Source organism: Lepeophtheirus salmonis, chromosome 10 (assembly GCF_016086655.4).
Source record: "Lepeophtheirus salmonis chromosome 10, UVic_Lsal_1.4, whole genome shotgun sequence".
NCBI classification, from domain to species: domain Eukaryota; kingdom Metazoa; phylum Arthropoda; class Copepoda; order Siphonostomatoida; family Caligidae; genus Lepeophtheirus; species Lepeophtheirus salmonis.
Window position 1 is genome coordinate 6466510 of NC_052140.2, and position 16797 is coordinate 6483306.

At 32.0% G+C, this 16797-nt stretch overlaps 1 protein-coding gene across 1 annotated transcript; it reads right to left on the bottom strand.

Moving 5' to 3' along the window:
• Window positions 1-13332: 13332 nt before the first annotated feature.
• On the bottom strand, window positions 13333-15577 carry LOC121125420 (uncharacterized). The gene is made up of 4 exons (XM_040720619.2): window positions 13869-15577; window positions 13736-13803; window positions 13543-13671; window positions 13333-13487 (listed from the first exon to the last, which is right to left on the bottom strand). The coding sequence occupies exon 1, from the start codon at window positions 14810-14812 to the stop codon at window positions 13871-13873; it is 942 nt and encodes a 313-aa protein (XP_040576553.1). The 5' UTR covers window positions 14813-15577; the 3' UTR covers window positions 13333-13487; window positions 13543-13671; window positions 13736-13803; window positions 13869-13870.
• Between the last annotated feature and the right edge of the window lie 1220 nt (window positions 15578-16797).

A 16797-nucleotide genomic window follows, 5' to 3' on the forward strand; every position in this document is an offset into this window, starting at 1 on the left:
TCGGTTTTTTTTTTTGGAGTTGGCAAACTAAAGAGATAATTTTCTTTTCTTGAGCTGTTGTTTAATTTCGGAGTAGTTGAATTTCTTCTCTACTATAGTCAACATGGTTATTAAGTTGATTTTCTGTTTAGTTGTTTTTTAATATACTCAAAACGCTCTCAATTAGTATAACTATATATACGAGGTGTGCTCAAGAAGTACGATGACTTTTCAATTTTCACGGCAACGTATATTTGATGGGCTCGATTAATTAATTTTTTATGTACGTACTCTTGTCACGAACATATATCTACTGTTTCAGCTATATAATACGTTTAGTTTGTTATTGAGAGGCATAACTCTTATAAGTATTTTGTGTGTTCAGCGATTTTTGCAATTGAAAGACATGGATCAAAGAATATGCATTAAATGTTATGTAAAAAATGAAATCAAGTACTTCAAAACACTTGAAATGTTGACAATGGCATACAGTGAAACTGTTCTGAGAAAAAAAATTGTTTACAACTTCTACAAACTCTTCCAAGATGGCCGGGAAGATGCCAATGTTTTGATCACTGTTTTTTTTACTACCATGGTGTAGTGTATCAGGAGTTATTATCATAATATCTCACGGTCTATAAAGACCGTATTATCTTAAAGTTATGGGCACCTTGCGAGAAGCAATACAAAGAAAACACCTGGAATTGGGGGGGATCATGGTTTCTGCATGACGATAATGCCCTGCTCACTCATTCTTATTTGTAAGAGATTTTTTGCCCCAAAACAACGCTACAACCACGCCTCAGCCACGATATTCTGCCACATGTAACTTTTTCTTGGTTCCATAAACTTCATAGACCTATGTAAGGACGGAGATATGTAACGATTGAGGAGATATAGACTGCATCGCTGGAAACGTTCAAGGCTATACCGAAAAGTGCTTCAAGGATTGGACAAAACCGTTGGTACAAGTGTATAGTATCTGACAGGGACTACTTTGAGGAGGACAACATAAATATTGATGAATAAATAAATATTTTTTCCTCAAAATACAAAGTCACATTACTTTTTAAACATACCTTGTATATCACTATTGATAGGTAATGTCGAGTATTTCCCTTTTTGTGCGACAATTTACTCCTACAAGAGGGATGCAATTCAAGTAATTCACAGTTTTTTAACATCATTTTTTATCCTGAAAACTACGCAAAAATGCTATCGATTACGTGACACTCTCATTCATAGAGCTCGCTTTTTTTAAATAAACAAAGATGTAATGTACTTCTCCTTTCAGCTGAATTCATTAGTTTTCATAAGTTGTCAATGTATAAATTAAAGCAGCTGGTATGACCTGCTTATTAAAATACAATAGATTTGCGCCTAATTGAGTGTCTCGTTAATTAGACAAGCTATGCAGTTGGTTAATATTTTAGACGCAAAATCAAACCCAAAAATATCATAAAATTTTATATTAAAAAATAAGAATGAACAAAAAATTGATCGCAATACTAAGAAAATGATTTTTCTTGAAAATATTTTGTATAGGTAGAAAACGAAGCAAAATGTTATAAAAAATCATTTGTTAAATGGTTTTTCTATCAATTAGGACATTATTTCTGAAAATTTGATTTTTCAAAACAGCTGCTCCATCGAATAATAATGATATGAATATAATTTATAGGATAATTTGAGTTATAAGTAAAGGAATATTGGGAAAATAATTGTTGGCGAAAATCAAAAAACGAAGGAAAGCTGGTATTTTTACCTCATGTTTTTTGAACATGTGACTTAGGTATAATGCGTAATGTTTTAAAAGATAGTTTATGTATATATCATACATACATAAAACATTCATTGACGCAGCGTAACACCCATTTTTCAACTTAGAAGGAGGGAATATCAGGTGGTTCATTGAAATGTGAACACTCACTAATTCAATGATTAATGAAGGCTGAGTGATTGAAATTAATTCATATTTCGATATATTAAAGCATATATAATTAGTTAGAAAAAAAAATAAAGCTCTCTAGCATACGTAACAGGCGAGTGAATGACACTTGAACATGATTGATGAATTTCCATCCGCGCACTCCAAGAAGTCTCCAGGACTACTCCCCCCCCCTAGCCATCATACCAACCTCCTCGACTACACCCTTGGGTACATTTTGAGGAGAAGGCGCCTGTAGTGTCTGTCATCGAAACACTGAGGAACTGAAAACAACTGTCAGCCAGGATTGGGACGCAAGGATGCCAGGACTTCCGCCACAGCCTGGAAACCATCATTACCACTAAAGGCAGCTTCATTAAAGATTAAGAGAGCTCAGGCACACATCTGTTTGTAGTATTAATTTTGTTTAAATTATATTTATAATTAATACAACACCAGGCCGTCTTCCCATTTTTACTTAGTTCAGCCATGGGCGAATACTTATTACCTCCAAGATAGCTTTTTTTAATCCAACTATTCGGATATGGAACGGCCTCCCCGAAGAGATGAGAAGAACGTCTTCACTTTCAGGTTTTAAGAGACTTTTAAAAAATAATCCACATCTACTTTAATTCCACACTAGGAAACTCACGTGTACTTTTGTTTTAATTTTCATTTTTGCTTTCATCATTAAATTATTTCAAATAACTTTAATAGTCTATTTTAAATCACAATTCCCCCTTATTATTTCATCTAATCTTATTCATAATATCTCATTAATTTACCACATTATATCATTTCATTTTACCATATTAGATCATTATATTTTATCATGAGTTGATAATGTTGGAGTTTTTTTTTAGTAACTAGTCGAAACCAAACAAATAAAAATCATATCTTGTTGAAGTTTAAAATTCAAAGTGTACAGATTTTAATGGACCACTCGGTGGGATACAAAAACATCATGTTATGTTTGCTCTACTCCTTCAGATTATGTTAGATTTAGGATCTTAGACTTAGATTTCGTGGTTCTATAATAGTAAACAGTAAACACATCGTTAGCTTTATTATATCACGTAACCTTTCCTAAAAAAAAAAAAAAAATCCAGTCGGTAGTTAGCTAAATAAGGCAATCATACAAACTTTTATTTATCACATAAGCATTCCTAGACTATATTATTGCTCTACAATTTTAAAAATGAATTGCATAAATATATTTCAAAATATAAAACATAGTACGTAATTGGATTATTTAAAATAATATATTCTGTTTAAAGTCTAGCTATACATTTGTATTTGTATATGATAGCCCAAAATTTATGTATATGAATAATAAAATAGCCAACATATACATTTATATACAACGAAAGATCAACAAGAAATTGTATTCATGCCCTTTTGGAAACGGAGCATAACTATAATATAATAAGGGATGGTTTTTTTTTTTGTAAGACCGCGAGGAGAAGGCGGGAGTGAGACATATAATACATCTGAATTAAGATCATTATTAATAACAGCTGCCTACTTTATGATTTTGGATGGAAAAATTAATTACTGTTATAAAGAGGAGAACCGTCTACATTTAAAATACCATTAGTTTATGGGAAATATTATAATTATATTTATTATATTATACATTTTTCAATCAATTTACAGCAAAGATAGGCGATAATTCTTCTTTTAGAGGGAGATGTTAACACCGCCAAGACTTATTAAATAATGAACAAAGAAGAAGAAAGAGCACACGCATCAAATGTTTTCCTTTTCTAATCGCTATACATAGTTTTTTTCTTTACAAACATCCCCCTTTAAGTATAACTAGAGATATAATATTGTTCTCCAAAGATATATTTTACTCTAACACCAAAGCATAAAGCAAATGGCGAAAGGACGACCAAATCCATCAACTTTTGTGCAATTCAATTGGTTAAAATAATACTAGGTGAATTTTACAAAAAAATTGCAAACGTAGCAAGGAAAAATTATTAAGTGGCGTCATTTGTGGAACCTCAAAGTGGATATCATGCGTGGAAAAAAGTTATATTAGTAACAAACTAAATTTGCACAAAAATTGAACACGTGATCGTTTTTTAATTTAAAGGTAAATGAGCTAATGAACGGGAAAAGTGTGAACGGGTACTGAAATACTTTATTCAATGATACAATAAATTCCATATTGACGTCAGTTTCAAATGAGAAAAAAATGAAAACATGATGTGGTCTTTATTAAGGCTGTTATGTATGAACAATTAAGCAGATTTTCTTAAAGGCAACCTTAATTTCTGTTTATATATTTATTACTTTATGTAGTTACGTAACATATTTTTTTGCGTACTAAAAAAATCAACGTCAATTTTAAGTATTTTGTTGTAACTAAGTCCTACTTCCAAAATTAACCTTACAATCTATCCTGCAACAAGAGGGAAATTGATTTACAAAAATTATATTAATTTCATAATGTTTAATAATTAAACACAATTTTAAATTTTAATTAAAATTAAAAATATGCTATAAAAAAAATTATTAATCAAAAATATCCCGAAGTTTAATAAATATAAATTCAAGCATTACTAAATAATTACAGTTTTCTTTAAATTCATAAATTTAAAGCGAATAAAAACAGACTTTCATACAATAAAAATCTATATTTAAAGAAGAAACATGACCTTCATATAAGGTACACTAAGATGGTATTTTGACTCCATATTAAACAACGACAGGGAGTTTAAAATCTCCAAATTTTGTGTAGTGTTAAAAATTTATTTTGCAAAGAGGATTTCCTCTCTATCATCTATAGACACTTGCAATCCTGAAGAGGAAAAATAGATCAATCTACAGGGTGAGGACTAAAAAATTTAAAAGCCCATTTCATCTCTCTATATTTTTATTTTGTGCCATTTTTATAGCAAAATTTTGAAGCATAAGTTGATAATTCAACAATTTTCTACACTTTTTATTCAATATGTCCTCCTCCATTCTGAATGATGGCTTCAATACGGTGATTAACAGAAGCACAACTGGCTTGATGAAGTCTAAAGACTAGTTGTTCCACTCCTCCGTGATCATGTCCCTCAGGTCATCGACAAACAGTTGAGAAACCTTGTTCTTCTTACCATCCGAGACGTTCCAAGCAGTTTTAATAGAATAAAATAGAAGATAATTCCTTAAGAAATCCTCAGTCTTACTCTCTGTTTTTCATGAACACACTCACACAAAACTACTCAATACTTAAAATCAATTCTCACCTCAAGAATGAAAGAATAATAATTAGATTTATTATTTTTGTATGACTGATGAGTACTTTTAATCTTTAGAGTGCTTAATAATAAAAACTAACAAAATTCCTTGTAAAATACCAACTTTTATTTAATTCAAATCTTAACATATACTAAAAATGTACGTAAAAGAGACAAATAACAAAAACAAACTGAAACATATATTGTCCATGACGAATCGAGAGACAAACTGTATTAAGAAAAGAGGAGTTTTTAAAGATTTTATGGATTTACTTCTATAGTTGAAGCAGGAATTGAAAAGCCGCAATGTATCATTAGGAACGAAATCCATGATTAACTCGTTCCTCAAACCTCCATTTAATTGAATAGTTTGAAAACAATATTATTGGTTTTTACTTTGATTCAAGAAGATGGGAATCATGATTGTATTGTTTATTAAAATGTTAAGAAGACTCATTAATTATAATTGTCGGATCCATAGTTTTGAAACTGTTGTCTATTACTAAATATAACTTTCATAGATACTCCATACTTTAAATTTGAATTTTATTCTAAGTGAAATTAAAATCAACTAACCCCAAAAGACTAAAATTATATATGTACCTAGATTACAAATATTCTGATCCGAACAGCGGTTTCAAACTGTGAAGAATATTTAAATTGTAAATATGAAATTTCTTTTCTTAAATATTAGAAATAAGTATCGGTAGTTTGGTCATATAATAATTATAATAGTCTAAGATCGGTCTAGAATTTCAAGACTGAACCCCAACACAAGTCGAAATCTATTATAAAGTAGGGGAGGGTAATATTCTCTATGGGGGAGGCAGTGTTTTCATACAAATGACGTCATATATTGTTATGTTAACATAATCGAACAACTTTTGATTATTATTGTCTTTCAAAAAGTGGGAAAGGTGGGTCAATGACCTCTCTGGGCCGGCGACTATAGATGTGGTCTACCCTTTCTTCCATAAGAGTTGAACGTTAATTATATCCAACTATGCTTATTATAGGATCCACCCCAATACATATGCAGTGTGGGATTTTAAACCCGGACTATTTAAGGATATTTAAGTATATTATAATTTGGTTACCAAAATTAATTAAGCAACTCACAAATATTTTGCTCTTACGTGGCGTGGTACATATTGAAGTCAATCACTCAAACCAAACCACATGTAGCTTTAATCACTGCTTCCAACCAGGCCTTGAACCTGACACAGACCTTGATGAGGAACTGCTTGTCCATGTTGAGCACTCCTTCGACATGGGAAGCCCAGAAGGAGTGAACAGTGTTAAGTTTACGTTTGTTCGACACTCTTTTGGATTCAGATCCGGGTTTCTATGAGGCAACATTTCCTTCGTCTAAAACATAGAGATATTTGAAACGTTGGTTTTTCCAGAATAAATCCGGAAACAATACCAGATTTGGACAAACCAGACTAATTCTGGAATAACACATGATCTGTTAACGTCAATGTAAGCATTCTAGTATCAGTATATACGGAACTATATGTATCCTTGAGCATGTGCCCGGCCCGGAGGTACACAATAATGGTCACACGGCGTTCGCATTCAGAGGACATCTCAAAAAAAATTCTATAGTTTTGTGGGCTGAATTTGTTGAGCCCATAGATCTTGTGTTTGCCAAGATATTGAGGTTTAAACTTGTTGCAGATTTAAAATCCCCAGCCTGTATATATTTAATGTTTCTTGACAATATATATCGTGCGTTGACTAAGTCATTGCTGTTCCCCTTTCTAAAATTCAAACCACTCCTTCTTCCATTCCAGAAACATCTCTCTGAGCCTGATGAAACTTGAGCCAAGGTTACTCATTTCTCCAACTGTTAGAGATGAATTATGCATGCTGCATGTCTATTAGCAAACCTGGGTAGACGTCAGAGAAAAAAACACCGGTTACAAAGTTCAACAAGCCCCAGCTTTTCCTTTAGGCTGAGTACCGTACTCTCTCAAATTAGACATACTGTCCTCTTTAATATATTGACAAATGGATCACAAAAAAAGTAAAAGATTTATTATATTGCTTTATCTCACTGACTCCCGTATACTAAAGGAGACATAGTCAATCTTTAGCCAGGAATTTTTACCGGAAATGATGAAATTCGATATTAAATTCTTATCATCTTTAAAATGCATGCAAGCACCTAATATTTGTTTCATATTTTGTTTTAAAAGAAAAAAAGAATCCTTCTATCATGTAACATTTTTGTCTGCTTACATTACGAGGTGGTTTAATTTTTGCAAACATACATCAATAGTTCCCACATATACAAGTAAAAATTGTTTGCAATAGTAACATAATAATAGTTACATTAATTTTGAACAGGAATAGACTCGTCACATTCTGTAAAAAAAAAAAGTAAGTCAAGAGTTGAATGACTTGGGGCGTCCTCTTGAGTCAGAAAAGAGAAATAGTATTTTCGTTAGTGTAGTGATGCACGCCTTAAACACTATTAGAGAGGAAAAGAGGGCGGAACGAATAATTTTATATACCTACTAGTGTTGGGGTTCGGTCCGAAAATCCTAAGCCGGTCTGTTAAACAGTCCCTATAAGGACATCTGACACGGCTTGTCTGCAGATGAATAGCGCTAGTATCGCAGCAAAATTCAACAAGATTTAAAACAAAATTCTCACGGATTACATTATAAAACGTGAAAAATCTAAGCTCAAATATCACTCAGTCCTTCTAGACCACAGAGACCATATTTATCTATATGGTCATAGAATTCTAGACCTACTAGTCTCTAGAATTCCATGCTATGGTCTAGACTGATTCTATAGGTGAATTGTTGATGACGTCGTGTGTGTGTTTTAAAACTGTGAACATCGGTACAATAACATCATATGATTTTAAATGTTTTGTATTAATCATATTTGTACAACTCATAAATAAGTCAGGATAGAGGAGAAAATCTGTTCATGGATTAAGACGGGGGAAAAAACGAACCGAGCAGAATAATTCGATACTGCATTGAGTCTCAACACTAATTAGATACCTACACAAGAAAAAGAAGAGAGAGAGAGAGAGAGCGGGCGCGAGGAAGATTCTGTGTATTTTATTCTGGGGATTTTTTTGCAGTATTTCGTCATGTTTTATTACCAAAAAAAAATTCGAAGAATTGAATATGTTTATGTCTTAGTCAGATTTCAGGCTCCTCTAGGTGAGGTTAAAAGAGTGATCAGTACCTGTCAGTAAATGGCTTCGGCCTTTTGTGTTTGGGTAGCGAAAGAAAGAGTTTTCAGCCGTGAATAAAAAGAAGAAGAGCGGACTACGAGACAAGTCCCCATCTCATCCCTGTTTGCATTTAAGCTCTGAAAAGAGCCTAAGAATTTCGCATTCGAGTTCATCTCATCCGATCACGATTTTTTCTTCATACGAGACGAATCCCCAGGATCTTGAGGAAATATGGAATTTAGAAAGAGAATCATGTCCCAACAACATGTCTTTGGAGGAAAATCCGGAATCGGTAATGGAATTCGCACCCACCCGCATAGGAAGCGTGGTGGAGCCTTCAAGGCAGACTGAGGCTCATCAATCTATTAGTACATCCCATCCCCAACTCAATCCACTAGAAGTTGTTGTCAATACTTTCGAAGACGATGTTTTCGACAATTGGTCTTACAATGCGCTCTCAGATGATTTCATCAGAGAACTCCTCTCAGATCAGGCCCTAAACCAAACAAGCACTGAGGAAGACTTGGGCCCCTTTGTTGATCCACGTGATTTAAATATCGCCTTCGAAATCCCTCCCAAAGAGGAGAAGCAAGTGGAAAGTAATCTCATCACCATCAATGACATCAAATCCTTAACCCCCCTGGACGCGTCAGAAATACCCACGATCATCCTCGAAGGAGACGACGAAGAATATGCTATCATGCACCACACACTCTCTACCCCTTCTCCAGCACCATCCAGATCAAGAGGTCGCCCCAAGAGCAACAAAGTACCGAAAGTGCTCAAGAAAAAACCTCGAGGACGCCCAATCGGAAGTGCCACTAAAAGTAGAGTTGTTCCCATTCCCCAATCCGTTAATGAGGCTAAATATCTTCGGACAAGAGAATTAAATAATGAAGCCTCTCGTCGATGTCGTATGAATCGAAAAACTAAACTAGAGGTCATGTTGGGTGAAGTGGATGTACTATGTGAAAGGAATGCTCAGTTGAAAGAACAAGTTAGAGTTAAGGAGGATCTCATTGGTCGTCTCAAGTCCAAGTTAATTGCTATGGCTTCATCTTCTGTTACACCCGTGATGATACCCCTTTAATGAAATTCAAGGAAAAAAACGCCTCTCTATGTAAAGAGGATTTTTTGTAAATAATTGAAAGATAAAATTCTAACTACTACGACAGTGACTTAATTGTGTTATTTTATTAATGTTATATAACTATCTAATAGTCTCTTATCTATCTATTAAATAACATTCTATCTAATGCCATTATTATAATACGGCATATAAAAATGATTCACTATGATCAGGAGGTGTATATCTTATATTTCTCTGTTTCTGTCATTTTAGAATTAGATTTTTTAACATGACTTGGATTCTTACGTTTTAATATTCATAAAATGTTTGTAAATGAACCATATTGTAAAGTATTAACTGTAATACACGTCGTTCAATTTGAATTAAAAAACGGCAAATTTAAAACTTCTTTGTTAATTATTTATAAATCATTGTTATCATTTGCTCAGTCGTCGATTGGAAAAATCTCTTTCTCGATAGTGAGAAGTCTTAAATCACGCATAATTAAAGTGGCTCAAAAATATATATATTCTGTGATTTTTCAAAATTATTAAGTCTTGTTAGGTGAATTGCTACGTTAATTGAAAAATTGGTTTTTATCAAGGTTATACCATAACATATGCTTGACTTCCACCACACTTTTTAATATTGACGCTATAGTGTATGAGTGATTGCATATTTTGTTAAAATCTGTCCGTCTTGCCCGGCAGTTGGTACGATACACCAACGGGTTCTAGGTCAACTTTGGAAACTACTTCAAGAAATTTCATATAATATTGCTTTATAAATGAAGATTTAATATTTGTGATTGGTACCATACCTACTATCTCACTATATTTCCCAAGTACACTCTTCCCCATAATACAAGGTATGGTTTTAGAATAGTTTCCATTCCTATCACATCCAAAAAATTGTCACCACTAAATTCAACTCTCTGTGAGGAATAAACTTCGTCAATTATTACAGAAACATACTTGTCTTTTTCATCCATTAATTTAACTCTAGGTTTTAAATAATTAATTGAGAAAGCGCTTGTTATTCTTCTTGTATGCGATTCAGATGGCAAGTAAATAATTCCAGATTCTCTAATTTGATTATGTAAAGCTGGGCTTTAATTGTGCAAAAGTATTGAAAATTACTAACAATTCAGGAGAGTATCTTCGTCCTTTTGCACTTACAGAGTGAAGGTGAAGTTGATTTATAATAAAGCTGATATGATTTTTTGAATTAAAATCTTGATGACGTACTGTTTCTTCCAATATATCAATGGCATACTTTATGCTTAAAGCTAGTTTGGGTTCCATCTGTTTATTGTTTAAATATGATAAAATGTTATTTATATTAGAATAACGACTCAGACTCTTTAATGAACATATATGATTCACTTCGTCAATATATATAGGAAGTTCTTTTGAAAAAATTGAGAAAGAGAGGCCATTATTCACTTTCAAACCATACAAAATGTGAGGAACAAGATCCTGTGATAATAAGGTAAAAAACATGACGAAGTCTTCATTTTATATTAGTATTATATTAATGCCTTTGAGTAAACACCAGTGTTGGCTTCCGGTCTGGAAATCCTAGACCGGTCTGAGACTGTTATATTTTTGGTTGGACCGAATTAATTCAGACCAACAAAAAAACTTTTTGATTTTATGTCCATAACACAGGCTTTAATTTTTAAACATATAATACATTTTTTGAAATAAAAACATCAGGATTGAGATAAAATTATTTAACAATTTATTAATGTTTTTGCATATAAATTTTTTACATGACTGTTATAAATGTTTGTTGATGCAAAATTTACACATTCTACATTTTCGCTCTTTTTTATTTACATATCTTTTGTATAAAGAACACCCAATGCAATTGAAACACCTTCCTTTAACTCTTGCCGATGATGAGGTAGGACGAGGCTTGAATGAAGTTGAATTAATATAGGAGAGCTTGAGGTAAGAAACGGATTTAAGGTTGAAAAGGGGCTCGAGGTATGAAATGGATTTAGGGTAGGAGGGGAACTTGAGGCAGGAAACATACTTGAGCTAGGGGGAAAGCTTGGAGCAGGAAGAGGACTTGAGGTAGGAAACATATTCAAGGTGAGAGGAGAGCTTGGAGTAGAAAGAAGGCTTGATGTAGAAAACAGATTTAAGGTAGTCAATTGACTTAAGTAGGATTAATGCTTGAGTTAGGAAAAGGATTCAAGGTAAATGATATTGTTCAAGGTAGATGGCTTGAAGATTGCTCCAATAGTCCCTAAAGAAATTTTTTCCTCTTGTTTTCACAATAGATTAGATCAGTTATATTTCTTTCTAGATATATTTTCCTTTCTTCTGTTAAAAGAGCTTCTTCACATAAGTAATTTTCAGGAATCGAAATGATCAATTCCTTAGATGAAATGTGATTCTTTAATGCCTTAAAGAAGTAATTTCTTTACTATTGAACCACTCCTTTATTTTTACAATTCCAGGATGATCAGAGGAGAATATAAATAAGTCATACTTTTTTATTCCTCTTATTTTAGTTAAGTATTCAGATATAATTTTTTTTCCAATTAACCCATTTAACTCCATCTTCTTTTGTAGATTTTGCAAACAATTTTGGAGACGTATTTTTTACTACTGCAATTAATTCATCTATGAAATCTATACTTCCCTAATTTTTAAAAGATTTAGATATCATTCCAAAGCTGCGATCGGCAGAAAAAATGGAATGATACTCTACCAGAAAATGAATATATATTTTATCCACTTTCCTGAGCATTACAATGTATGCTAAAAGACCCATAACAATGACATTTTAGTTCTGACCTCTGAAATGCATTGAAAAAATATTATTGAAAGGAATCACATACCCACAGTTGTCGAATTGTATTTCAAGTCAAGGAGCAAAACTATTGTCCATTATTATAATATTATTATTATAAACGTGACGCAGTAGAATTAGAACCCGTCTTGCAAGTTTCCATTAATAATTATAGAGAAATTAAGAATATATATATTTTTTTAAATTACAATAATTAAATTTACTTGCTCTGCTACATCAAACATGTATATGTGAGATGTCCCTGCTCCTTCATCTTCAACGGCAAATAATTTGATTTCATATAAAGATAGGAAATGAGTCTTTCCTCTTTGAATTGATGAATATGGAATGGACGTGGCCTCCAAAAAGGCCATGGTAAACAATTGAAATTCGTTATTTAGGGTTACAAAATTCCCGCAATTTTCAAATATGGAACCAGGGAATGCCCAATACTGAAGGTTAGAGACAGCTGTATATTATTCTTAATGAAACTAGATTTTTTTACATATTAGTATATAAACGAAGAAATCAATCTAGAAAATATAAAACATATGATTATAAATATTATTATGTTGAAAGTTCGTTAGATCGAGATTTAATGTACTCCGTTATTTGTTACTTCACATTACTGTAGACTGCCTAGTCTAAAGAAATTACAAACAAACATATTGAATTTTTTTAAATTAGAAATGACATTTTTTTGATATATTTAAATAAATTGCTATAAAATGGATTTTTTGTAGAAATATATCAAGCATATTCCAAAACTTTCCACTCCTTTTCAACTGTACAGTCATGCGTTAAGAGAGAATAGTATATTATTTAACAAAATGACATTGTCACGGAACCACAAAAAAAACACAAAAAAAACATGGGGAAATTCGATCATAGTAACCATCAAAATAATTAATGATGTAAAAAAATCAATTCAATTGCAAATCTCAATAACATACGAATAAACAAAATCAATCAATGAAATATAGTGTAGAAATAAAATCCGTCTTCCCTCCAATGTTATGTTTCAAATAGCTTATAGAATCTTCTTTCGCCAAAGTTAGACTAATACTTTTAGGATTCCCGATAAACAAACAAAAAATAGTCAAGTCATTCGACAGTCATTTCAAATCTGTATTCTACAATAACCAATATAAAAAACGTGAGTGCTAATACATGGAAAAGGTAAATTATATGTAGCAGCAGTCTGATGAAGTTATAGTTCATCCATGTTCATTAAAATAACCGTGGAATATTTGTCGAGCTGTGAGCTTCCTAAAAATATACGTACATACAGAAAAATAGGGGCATTTAACGTATTGAAATTTACCGAAAACGAAAAACTGCGTTTTGGATCATAATCATTCGAGCAATCTGTTTGAGACCATTCAAACAGCATCGTTTCGTATTCATTACCATATTTTTCTAAGTTCTTTATATTCGATATCATGAGCAACACCTGTTTAAGTGAAACAAAAGTAATATTATTTATAAAATAAAAGTTTAAAACTCGAAGTCTTAACGTGAAGGAAGAAACTGGAGTTACAAATTACAAACTTTGAAAATGATGTAGTCTTTTTGATGTTGCAGCCTAATAAAAAATTAAATGTAATTAAATAGGCATTGTTTAATTGTATTTCATCGCTAAATACTCACACTCACAAATCCGTAAATTTGCAATTCCATTTAATGATAATCAAATCTCTACGAGATTTTAAAGAGAGTCTAGATTTATTAATATCAATGGTCTTCATCATTTTGAGAAATCTCTGTTTTCTTTGTTCAGAGGATAATAAAATTTTCTTTGCTTCGAAGATTACTTTAATTTCCTTGGAAAATTCTTTACGAGTAATTTCATTAACATTATCGGTTTCAGGCTCGATAGAGGAAATATGTTCCAATTGGGGATATAGTCTCTGAAGAACTTCACCGACTTTTTTTAAATGTGGTTTTCCATCCGCTATGAACATCTTGAATCTAGCTTTGTTAAAAGAATTTCCTAAAGTTCGTTGGATACTTTGGACCACAAAATGTGCAATGATGTCTGGATTGACAGTAGAGATATCAGTCAGATTGATGAGGTAAGGGTTATACAGGAAATCCTCTTCCAAGGGACCTATCATTATTGATGTTAATCGTCGATCTCGGCAGTCCTTCGTCTTATCAACAGCTATAAAAAAATCTTTCTCCTCAACTTCTTCCTTGACATTGCAGATGACATCCTGACTAACTTCTCCAACCCATCTATCCATTGTATATCGGCAGGGAACAGATAAACCAAGATATTTCTTAATGAACTTTTTGAAATTGGGGTGGTCAATGGTGCCTAGGGGTATGCTGCACGAAACGAGCATCTTTGTGAGGTCTGTGTTAAAGCTTTTATAGTCCGTGATATCGTCAATTAAATGTGTCTTGTATAAAGCCATATTCCTGAGATGAGTGGGGGATATTAAGTGTTGCTCCATTGTAGAAATGGGACTAAAAGGGCACTTAAAACGGCATATTTGACACATTATGTCATCTTCTTCCGATAGGAAAGTCCAAATTTCCTCACCTCCATTATCAGAAATCCACGCGTAGGGAGAAACAAAGTTTGACATTTTCAAGAACAAAGGTAGTCCAGTATCTTCCAAATTAATATTTTTATGAACGCTCTTCCAACACAACGATCTTGTAACGAATGAATAATAATAAAAAAAGAAGAAGAATATTGCCCTGGCTTTACTGGGTTTTTTCCTTTTCTAATTTAGGGATGTGGTTTTTGAAGATCGTAACGAGTAGGAGTGAGATAGGAAAAAAATGTATTGATAAAAAAAATATGATAATGACTTATAATGGAACAGTATATTTTACATTTTGCAAGGCTGCTATCATTATTGTTTGAAGATTGAATTTATAAGTAATGCAGGGAACACTGAAATAAATATGGGAGGCTCCCCCCTTTTATATTTATACCAGTGTGCAAAAGAAAATTATAAACAACATTATACTTATGTATGTTGTTTTGAAGTGTGTACGCGTAGAAGGTGTAACCGATCGTCTCGAACTCGAAATGAGCCTAAAACGAAATCTAGGAAACATAATAAAGTTATTTCCTCTATAAACTCCCCAATGATCCTGAGTTCTTGAAGCAATTGATTATATCAATTAGAAGCCAAAATTAGGAGCCAAATCTTAATTCAAGAATTTGTAGTAGGTATTTTTTGGAGAAAGATTTTAAAAGTTAAAGAACAGATACAAATTCTTTTCGAAACCAAAGACGTGGACCTATCAAAAGAAGAATAATCAAAGTCGTTTGGAAGTCGTTAAACAATTTTTCAATTTATTTTGTGTATATTAGAAAGACAAATAGTAATATACTACTTACTACGATTCGTTGAAATTTCAGTAACTGTACAAATATAATTTTATATAAAAATTCAATATGTTTGTTTGTAATTTCTTTAGACTAGGCAGTCTACAGTAATGTGAAGTAACAAATAACGGAGTACATTAAATCTCGATCTAACGAACTTTCAACATAATAATATTTATAATCATATTTTTTATATTTTCTAGATTGATTTCTTCGTTTATATACTAATATGTAAAAAAATCTAGTTTCATTAAGAATAATATACTTTCAGTATATATTCAGTATTGGGCATTCCCTGGTTCCATATTTGAAAATTGCGGGAATTTTGTAACCCTAAACACTGAAGTTCAATTGTTTACCATGACCTTATGGAGGCCACGTCCATTCCATATTCATCAATTCAAAGAGGAAAGACTCATTTCCTATCTTTATATAAGATCAAATTATTTGCCGTTGAAGATGAAGGAGCAGGGACATCTCACATATACATGTTTGATGTAGCAGAGCAAGTAAAGTTAATTATTGTAATTTAGCGAAGGAGATTCCAAGATTGAAGATTCACGATGAGTAAGGAATTAAAATATTTCAAATATAATTAGTATTTACTGAATTTAAATTTGTACGAAGAATGATATTATATTGTGATATTTATTACGAAGTATGACGTCTTTATCGTTACATTGAAATAGTAAAGATTATTAAGATAATATATTTAAGCTTATAGTTGATATACGTATTTTGTAATATTAAGTTAAATAAGTATTTGTAAATTAAAAAAGTACAACTAAAAAAGAATTATAAGTTTTAATAGAAGTTATATGCAGAAGAATAAAAGGACAAATGTCACGATATATAAGTCATTAATATAAAATAAAACAAATAAATTCAACAAATTATTAGCGACAAATGTAAATTATTATACATATACAAAATGAAATGAGACATTTTTGTAAAGGAATTAAATAGTTATCAAATTTATATGAAATATACAACCGTGTAGTTCGAATGTTATTAAAGAGGATTAACTTCTAATGGAAATTTTCTATTAGATCTTTACTTGTCGCTGCTGTCATCCTGATATGGCCACATTTTATCACATTTATTCAAATTGTTCACCTATTTGGTTTACATTTTAGTAAAAAAATACCTGAACCCTCCGGTTGCAGAGGAGCCGCGTGACGGTCATAAACAAAAACCAAAGTTACTTTTACCTTTACGGAACTCACTAAG